General features: G+C 42.3%; 2 protein-coding genes across 2 annotated transcripts; one reads left to right on the forward strand and one right to left on the reverse strand.

The window, feature by feature from the left end:
* Positions 1-6,304: 6,304 nt before the first annotated feature.
* On the forward strand, positions 6,305-6,733 carry H6S33_007917 (uncharacterized protein; the record flags this gene model as incomplete). The annotated part of the gene is made up of 1 exon (XM_044839283.1): positions 6,305-6,733. One exon carries the CDS (start codon positions 6,305-6,307, stop codon positions 6,731-6,733), a length of 429 nt encoding a protein of 142 aa, XP_044688790.1.
* Positions 6,734-8,289: 1,556 nt separating this feature from the next.
* Positions 8,290-8,796, reverse strand: H6S33_007918 (uncharacterized protein; the record flags this gene model as incomplete). The annotated part of the gene is made up of 1 exon (XM_044839284.1): positions 8,290-8,796. A coding segment is annotated over one exon (507 nt), but the record flags the coding sequence as incomplete, so codon positions are not given.
* Between the last annotated feature and the right edge of the window lie 1,538 nt (positions 8,797-10,334).

Below are 10,334 nucleotides of genomic sequence, written 5' to 3' on the forward strand. Positions count from 1 at the left end.
CCCGCATTTATTCCTTGCCTATATTTAAGAAATTCATAAATGAATTCCGGTCCGGGCGAATAGGTTTAGCCCGCGCCGAGATCCTATCATACCCTGGCCTGCTCACTGAAAAAAGCCCTGGCCACCCACGCCAACCCCGACCCTTGTGTACGTGATTCTGTATTTCCATAGGGAGATCCTTGTAGTTTCAGGGCTGTTCATAAGTTGCTGCAGATCAAGGTTCTGAATGATAATCTGGGGATAGGTATCGATAAAATTCTGTGGTACATTCTATTCTACTAGGGGTGTGCCACCTCGCGACCGCGAGTTGTTAACGTAAATTATGTGGATTATGAGTATTAAATATCAATATTGGGACTCTGGCCTTTTACCTCCACGCCTCCAAGCTCCCCCCCTCGCCCACTTCACACTATTTCCACCTCCCTCCCGCTGCCTTCAATCCTCCCGCCCCAGCTCCCTCCAGCTCTCACTGCACACCCCCCCCCCCCCGGGTCCCCCCTACCTCTTCCACCTCTTCCGCCTCCACATCCACCTCGACCCCCTCCACCTCCTCGTCCACCTCCTCCACCGCCCTCCACACCTCCAGGTCCCCCTAGCTCCCAGTACTGCTCCATGTTAAATAGTTCAAGAAATTTATTATATTATAATGACATTCCAATTTTATCGTGTGCGACGTAGAGTTCATTTTTGATGGGGTGGGCTAGTTGCCATGTAGGAGCTAGTCAGGGTTAGGGGTAACGGCTCTCGATCAATCAGACTGCAAGCCCCTTCGAAAAATCATTAATCCAGTACAGGGGGTTGAGGATAAGTACTGAGAACCCCTTTTTGGGGAATTTTAAAAAGTAAGGGTTTGTAAAGGAATCTGATTGGCCTGATAAAATTAAAATGACACTTGGCAGCCAAGCAGGTATTTGGACAGTCTGCCCCGCAGCTTTTGCAATGCAACCTTCTCAACCTCTTTTTTATTACTGTTTTTTTCGAACTTCACCAAAACTTCTTTGATAACTTCGAATCAGTACTCAAGTTAACCTGTGAGTAAGGGCTATTCAGTGGTTATTTTTTTCTATTTTTAGGAAAATATTTGAATGTTTAAGTGAGGATAGATAAAACGTCTCGGTATCTTTTTTCACTATATAAATTTTGAGGCCAAGGCCAAAATTAATTGACTGCTTTTGGTTACAATGGGCGGTTTCCATACAAAATCAACCAATCCTTCAAAGCGACTGGGTATTTAATATTCACACACAGTATATAACAGAAAACTAGGGGTTTGCTAACTCGCGACAGCGACTTGTTAAGTTTAGATTACGAGTATTAAATAAATATTAAGATCAAAAAGCATTTAATAGAGGCAACTACTTCCGAAGCCCCGGCCCCCCCTACCTTTTCCACCCCCTCCGCTCCCTTCGCCACCTCCGACCTCTCTGCTCCCCCGCTGTTCTCCATCCAATCCATCTCCATATCCAATTTTTTCACTGTTCCACCTATTCCACCTATTCCACCTCCTCCATCTCCTCCTCCCAGTACTGCTAGTAAGATCATATCATATCATTAAATTAATTACATGATAATTATACATATATCTTTTTAAATAAATGTTAGGACGTGAATCGTACAGCTACTGTTGCTCAGCAATATCATGGGTTTTGGGTAGGGTTAGCTGCCTGCCATCCAGGAGTCGGTCAGGGTTAGGAGTCACAGCTCTCGGTGAACACTTTGAAAGGTGACACTCACAACTAGGACAGATATCAAAAATCTGTACACTGAAAGTAAACTTCATCACTACTACTACACTCTGATTGTACTGATTTCTTTTATGTTTTTTGGTGGTAAACGTTTTAGCGATTGATTCTTTGTCACTTTTGGTTATCTTTAAGATGGAGGTCATCGGATATAGTAGACAATACATGTATGCATATGGTGAAGCAAGCGGACTTGTTGTAGATGATAATTTGCATCATAAGAAATGGCTTCTGAAGATTCCAAAAATCTGTATATGCTAGAGGATTTGAATTCTAATACTTAACCATATCTAGATACGGTTGTGCAGTCCTCTCCCCTCACTTACATTGTTTCAAATTTCATATCTCTATCGACATTTAGTTCGGCAAAAGCAACCAGTGATAAGTGCAGTACTTGCATAATTTTTAAGTAACCCAAGCCACAATACCATTCAGGAATGCACAGTTGCCAAGATTCAATAATCACACCTCCATTTATACCTCAACAATACTTACAAGTCAGTAACCTTTGGATTGATACATCACAAGCTTTCACAAAACCACATAAATAACCTACATTAACAGTTAGAATATCCTTCTCATTGTAGTAGGTATCCGGCTACTATCTCTAAGGACCAGCCTCCAGCCGAATTTTCATGCCCTGATCATGCTGTGCGTTCGGTTCTTGGGGATGCAGCTATCTAAAAGAGACCCGTCTGAAGACTACCAGTAGTCAATCAGTTTCATAGCATTCATCGTTTTCAATTTCATTACGCTGTCTTCATCACCTATACAGACCCCTTGATCCCTGTACTTTTGCACAAGAGAACTGGATTATGGGATTGATATTCTTTACAGAGATGTTAAGGTTGACAAGATTAGCATTGAGTAAGTCAGGGTGTATACTGCACCCAGAAATTCCACTGTGGTGTATACTGCACCCAGAAATTCCACTGTGGTGTATACTGAATTAAGTTAGTTTTTAGTATTCTTGTAGTACATGGCCTTGTATCAAATCCTTCTTGTGCAGGGAGATTCGAAGATGCAAAAACTGTAAAGAAATATATGTGATTGAAAGAGTTTCTTCCAAAGTCATTTCCTAGTGCTTGTAGTATTGCTTATAATCACAATACCAATTACATTCGAAATGCATCAGTCAGATCTTTCGGGATCCGCAGGGAGCCAATGCTGAATTTCTTGAGTAATAAACGGAGAAAACCTCAAGTATGTTCTGAATCTCCATCATACTGATCATGGTCAGGCACCAGTACTATCAAAGATGATTTTAAATTAATTCACACTGACCCAAAATATATAGAAATAGTAAGGTTCAATTATTTTCCTCAGACACAACTTCGGTGTCATCCTAATTAACCAGATAGGTCAATAATATCCATTTTATAATAAATACTATTCGCTCCGCTGATTTTCTAAGGCACCAGTCTCTGTAACGGAAAAGGGAAATCATCCCGCATTATAGTCCATTCAAGAATCAACGTGAGGTGTGATATTTCTTGGAGTTCCAAATTATGGCTCCCACCTAACAAATGAGAGGATGATGGTTTCGTACTGCATACTCCTCCGCAGTGGACATCACCCTCTAGCACTGAAAAGCGCATTCGGGGTAGTATTTTCAAAACCCAATAAATCCGACTACAACTCTCCCACCACATATGCCATCATAGCCCTTCTTGGGGTAGTGTCCAGAATTCTTGAACACAGAATAACCTACCGACTACATCCCTTTACCCCCATCTCACGCTTCATACACCCCCATCAATGCAGATCTCTCAAAAGTCTATGCACGGGAGATGCTGCCAATAGCCTCATTCCCTGCACAAAACTACTACAAAATGTAGGCCTGAAAGTCTCCAACATCTTCCTAGATATTAAAAGTCGCTTCGACCATGTTAGGGCCAAGTAACGTTAGGGTTTGTAAGGGTTAGTTAGGGTTAAACTTCTAGTAGGGCAATGTCGGACAGGATTTTGAGGTTGCCCGGGAACCGTCACCCTAGAATTCCAGGCTCCGTGGCTATGGGTTGAACACGATGACCCGAGTCCATTCCCATCATCAGGTATGCGCATACAGGGGGTTGTGGTCATGATTGCGGGGGCGGAGGTAGTGGTTGGAGGCTGTTGAGTAGGGTAACTCACTGTGAGTCTTGGCAACCCGTCCTAGTTCACTCCCGGTACCGCCACTCACCGGGCGGGTACAATGATTGATGACTGCATGGTACCGAACACACCATCTCGAAGGCACGATCAAGACGGTGCTCGCAATTCAATGATGCCGTGTTTCCCCATCCTCTGCTTCAATGGAATACATATATTTCGGATTCTGAACTCTGGGTTACCGCATTGGGTGAATCCCACTATTTGTCTCCGCTGTCTTCTTACACTCTCGGATTCTGTACTACAGGTCATCGCTTTACTAAGTTTCAACGCTCGCAACCCTAACTACCCACCTCCAGGTTCCAACCACCACCAAATACACATTGATCTATTACATTTTGACCAAAACTTGAATTTTGTACAAATAGAATAACAACGACCTGAAGAAAAATAGATAGAAAAGTATGACTTCAGTATTCTGTCCTACATTCTAATTTCGATACGTAACCATGAAGGTTGCAATTACTAGTCTTCGGGTTGTATCATATTATTATTCTAGACACTACTGACCAATATTGAATCGCTGGATAGATATGCATGTCTACTAGGACAGCATGTAAAGCAAACAGTAATGGTGAAATTGGTTACTACTGTTTGTGATAGCTTGAGAGGTATAAATATCAATCGAAACAGAAAGTGCATCAGAGTTTGCAATTGAGATTTGTTGGTATGGTTTGCTATGATTCGGTTTGTATGCACACTTGTTGTGACAGAATGTAAATCAGGAATAGGAGATAAGATTTGTGAGGATTTTTGGCAATCGCTTGATACGTATGCACATAAATCGGAATGGCAAATAAAGTTTATACCGATAAGAAAAGCTTTCTGTATGATTTTTCAACACTAAATAGGAGTCGATACCTGTCAGAAAAATATTCGAATCAGTAATTACCAGTGAAATTGGTTGATATCATTAATAATTGGTTCATACTTATATGTTCTTATCAGAACAGCAAATTTAACAGTTATTGACAAACAAAAACTTTTGTATTATTTACAATCGTTTCATAGGTATGTATCAGGACAGCGAGTGTATCAGAAATTCAAATTCTCATTTGTTACAATCGTTTATGAAGGTTTGAAAGCTATGAATATTTATTAGCACAGTAAAATACTGGAATTGATACTCAATGTATTTGATGGCTTGATTGATATACCATGTTCTGGATCAATATTGAATGGATTGAGTACTGCACTACGGTTTGCAAAATATCTTCTCACAAAACACTAGGTTGTGGCTTGCCAATCAATTCTGAAGATATACAATCTATGATCATATTCTGAACTTGAGAGTGAACAATATTCAGCACTTATCTCTAAAACTCATTGTTTTAATTGATAATAGTCTTCATAACGTGTATCCTGATATTTTGTATTTTTGTAAACAGGTAGGAATTTGACAATGTCCGCAAGATAACATCTCTTCCACCTCACCTACCTATTAACAGTATGCGCCCGAATTCCCCCAAGCCTTTAGAATTAGGATTATGGGTGCTTTTAATTGAGAATTTCATATTTAAGCTGACTGGGGGTCAGTATAACACTCAATCCCTTGAGCGTTCTCAGTGTAACCCAATTCAGATCCTAAAACCTTGTCCAATTTCATAGATCGATTGAATAATATAGTAGGTTACAAAGGGTCGAATTGATCAGAAAAATTCTATGGATTTCTAGAAGATTCCGTCGATTTTAGGGGTATGAGTTACTTGGGATTTGTCATTGCTAAGCTTTCTTTATGTATATTAAGGGGCTTTGCCCTCGATTCTATTCTCTTTCCCTCTCTTTTCTTCTCTTTCTTTTGGTACGCAAAGGCTTAGGTAATCTACGCTGGCTATTGCTATTCAAGTACTATTTTCTCTTCCTTTATAAGGAGACCATCTCACTTCTCCGACCTTCCCACCGCTAGACCTAAACTACTGTAAGTGTCTCCAACCCCTCTCGCTGATTAACCTACCAGCCCCTATGACCATTTCCCGTACCCTGCGGAATACTCGCTACCCAACTCCCTAGGATTACGTTGCGTCGTAATCCGCACCATACGCCATGTCCACCCCCAACTGACCTACATGGATGTCATTTAACAAAATCGAGCAGTTTAACCATCAGTACGAATAGAATACTGCTGCCCTGTTTGACCACCTCCCTACTATGTTTTAAAGCTTCCGACACGAGAGGGATAGTGCTCATACACTGCTCTCCGCCGCCCACAAAACCATTGACTACCTGGAAGAGCAAGTAATACAGGTCAACCTTGACCTCACTGTTGACCACACTGCCTCTGCCCCAATGTTCCTGTCCCCATTTTCGCTGCTACTGCACCAACCACTTTCTCCACCTTTGGGTCTGAAACGTTCTCTGAAAAGTTCGATGATATCCGGACCAAAATCCCCGGATTTGCTACCCAACTCCGAATGAAGCTCGAAGTCAACCATAATCATTTCCGCAATGGGACAGCAAAGGTTATCCATGCAGTCAACTGTTTGGAGGGAAGAGTCCGTGATCAGGTCATACAACTTGTTAAAGCCAATCCTGCTGACTTCTTTTCCTCCGTCACCTTCTTCGTGGCCTATATGGAAGGCTCATTTAGAGAACTAAACACTCAAAGTACCAACCACCGCCAACTCGTCCCCCTGAGGCAAGGCAAAGGAGACTTTGCCACCTACTACTCACAGTTCATCAGAAACATGTCCCACTTGCATTACAACAAAGGAGTCAAGATTGACCAATTGCCGGAAAGATTGTCGGACAACTTTAGAGACGTCATGACATATCGAACGGACAGACCCAATATGGTGGAAGCATATGCGACCATGTCAGTGACGATCGACAATCACATGTAACTGACGTGCTATGATGAGGCACAACCGTGACTTCCTTTCGAATAGTGTATATAAAGAGAGTGAGTTTTGATGATACTCGTTCAGAAAGAAGAAAATGGCAGTTTGTATGTTTGAACGTTTCCAAGTCTAGAAAATTATAACTTTAATGGGTCTCCTCTCCATTAAAGATTCGTTGATGATGAGAGGCCAACCTGGGCCAACACCGAGTGCCTTATAGGAAAATGGAACGTTTGCTCAAGTTCTTTTTCCGACTGACAATCTGCCTGTTGATAGGCGGGGGTACAGCAACTGTTTTTTGTCAAGGGAGAGGAGAGTAACTACGACACCTTGAATGAATTTCTGTCTGAGTCAAATCATGCAATTTGCTGAAAGCTGTGGTCGGAATCTTAAGAACTATTGGAAACAGCCGACAAGATAATAATTGTTTATTCTAACTTTATTAGAACTGATTTGAGTGTTTGTAAACCGAAGTTTTCCTTTAGTAGCTTGAATCGCACTCCCACTCCCCAAAGATACTCCGGAGCAAAACAGGAGCATTCCGGCAGTTTGACACTGCGGAGGTTAGTGTTGGGGATTAAAACGTATTTTTGGAATTAGATTTTCCATTAGCTCCGGCACACCGCCAGAATCATGTCTGTAGTGCTAAAGCATGATCTTTGAGCGTCGGTTGCAGAGATATGAAACCTCAAAGATTCGACTGCATAGGTAGGGAACTCCGGTCCTGGGTTCCCTGTGCTATCAACCATCTTTATACTTCGGTTCCAAGCTTGCTCAGCCCCCTACTTTTGACTTGTAAAACTTCTTACTCATTGAGATCCCTGTCCTCTATACGAATAAAAGTACGAGCCCAACTGCTCTTGTCTTCACACATCGATAAAGAACAAGCTGCTGTTACTTAAGGTCGGTGGCTTAACTGATGGAATAGGTTCTTTTGTAACAGCCTCATAGTGGCACTGTTACATTACTCCCCTCTATAGTAGACTCATTTTGACTCCACTGTAGTGTTACTGGAATATTAGTATTTGGTATAGAAGAAAAACAGTAGCTCTAGTGGTGATTACGTACAAACTACATGTCTGTTTCTATCTCCATCAGAGAAGAAAACCTCTAAAATGAAATGCCTTTTAAAACAAAGAAAATGACATATTGTCCACTCTTGTCGTAGAACCTTCCGTTCCACTAGTGGAGATTTCGATGTTGGCAAAAATCTCTCTTCTTCCCTTGTCTTTTTACGCGGGTTTCCACACGCATCTGTTTTCTATCGTTTCTTGCATTGTTTTCAGGGAAAAAATGGTATCCGAACTCTGTCAGACAGATGAAAAACCCGGTACCGGAGAGTTGGTTTTTGTTCCCAGATTTCTTCTGAAATACAGAGCTACTCACGCTGTGTTTTGAGGATCCCTAAAGTTTCACCATATTTTCCGAGGTTTTTGCGGGTATTTTTGATGAAATACTTTCAGGGCGTCATCGGGTCTTCCTTGCAGAATTTTATATAGTTCCCAGGAGTCTTCTGAATGATAGCTCTCCCAAACAATACGACACTCTACAAACATTTTCTAATGCTCAGCCTGTTGCCATCGGCTATTAGCTATTTCTTGGAGAACGTGACTGTATTCTCTTTCGACCTCATCTGGAGTAGGAGGGACTTCAGTGCGTTGAGGGTATTTCAGTCCCTGATAGGAGTCCAGCAGAAATATTTGGAAGACATCATGAATGTTCCATTGAGAGGGAAGCTTCAGCCTGTAGAACGCAACAACAAGTTTCTCATCAACCTCAAAGAGACATAGTTTCTTGTAGTCAAACTTGCTTGAGGGTCGATTGGCAACCATATTGCGTCGGTCCATCATCACCTTATTCCCATCTTTAGGTTCCGGAGGTTTCATATGCTTCTGGTCATACCATTTCTTCTGCCGGGCCTGTGCCTGAAAAATATCAGTCCTCATAGTTTTCCAAAGAGCTTTCCACTTGAACTTTAGTACAGCGCTGGAAACATTGGCATTGTCCAGCTTCCTTCTGCGGGAATGCCAATTGAAATCAGGCTCGAACCCATAGTTCGCGTAGAACTGAGATACTTTAGTGGACTATTGGGTTGCCGTTTTGTAGGCATACTGTGCAAGCGGCAGTAACCCTGCCCAATCGTCCTACTGGTAGGACCAAAAGTTTCTGAAATATTGCTCTAGCGTTTGATTGACCCTCTCAGTTCACCTGTCAGCTTGAGGATGACATGCCGTAGACAGACAAAGGTTGACTCCGAGAAGCTTGATCAATGAATGCCAGAACTTGCTTTCGAATCTGAAGTCCCGATCATAAATGATTACTTCGGATAGTCCATGTAGTCGCCATATTTCTTGATGGAATATATACGAAAGTTCCTTGATTGTTGCCTCGGTCTTGAGCGGTATGAAGTGGGTGATTTTTGTAAAGCGTTCAACAATAACCCCGATATGGGTATAGGCTTCAGATTCTGGCAAACTAACGAAAAGGTGCATAGAGATGGAGCTGCAAGGAGTATTGGGGACCTCTAACTGTTGTAGTATCCTGTACTTCTCATGACTTGAGCTTTTATTGCTTTGACAGGTATCGCAACTCCATACGTATTCTCCCATATCATTGTCCATTTTTGGGCAGAAGAACAGTACCCGAAGATGCTCTGCAGTTTTGAATTGACCCAAGTGGCTTGCGGGGTTCGAATCATGTAGGGCACTCATGAGTTTTGGTTTGAGCTCTTGGTGATTTGAGACGTAGCATCTTTTCTTCTAAAAGACTTCACCGTGTCTCCAAGTTAGGTTTCGGTCTACTGGCTTACCGAAGGTATAATCCACAGCCTGCTCCAAGGAGGATTACTCAGGGCCTGAAGCTGAATGAGGCCGGATTTTGTCCAGAAGCACCGGTGTGAGTTTGCAGACCTGAGGTGATTTTGGCCATGAAGATTTGATCGTAACGATCGGTGGTTGTACAGAAACCATTCTGCCAGAGCAACTTAGGACAGGATTCTTCGGTTGGGCGAGAACCGTAGCCGTACAATTCCCGATTCTGTTGCTGTACGTTGGCCAAAACGAATAGAATCCATCACCATCGTTAGGTATGCGGGTAAAAGGCAACATGATTGTGATATCTGGAGTGGAGGTAGTGGGTGGGGGCTGTTGAGTGTTAGCTCGTGTAACCTAGTGCTAGGGGTAGATAGGGTTAACTGGGATGACAGGCCAAACAAGGGTTACAGCCCAAATCAGGGTTAACTAGGGTTAGTTAGGGCTAGTTAGGGTTAGTTAGGGTTAGTTAGGGTTAGTTAGGGTTAGTTAGGGTTAGTTAGGGTTAGTTAGGGTTAGTTAGGTTAGTTAGGGTTAGGGTTTAGGGTTAGGGTTAGTTAGGGTTAGTTAGGGTTAGTTAGGGTTAGTTAGGGTTAGTTAGGGCTAGTTAGGGTTAGGGTTAGTTAGGGTTAGTTAGGGTTAGTTAGGGTAGTTAGGGTTAGTTAGGGTTAGTTAGGGTTAGTTAGGGTTAGTTAGGGTTAGTTAGGGTTAGTTAGGGTTAGTTAGGGTTAGTTAGGGTTAGTTAGGTTAGTTAGTTAGGGTTAGTTAGGTTAGTTAGGGTTAGTTAGGGTTAG

Source organism: Morchella sextelata (genome assembly GCF_020137385.1).
Source record: "Morchella sextelata strain SCLS chromosome Unknown scls_24, whole genome shotgun sequence".
In the NCBI taxonomy this organism is placed as follows: Eukaryota; Fungi; Ascomycota; class Pezizomycetes; order Pezizales; family Morchellaceae; genus Morchella; species Morchella sextelata.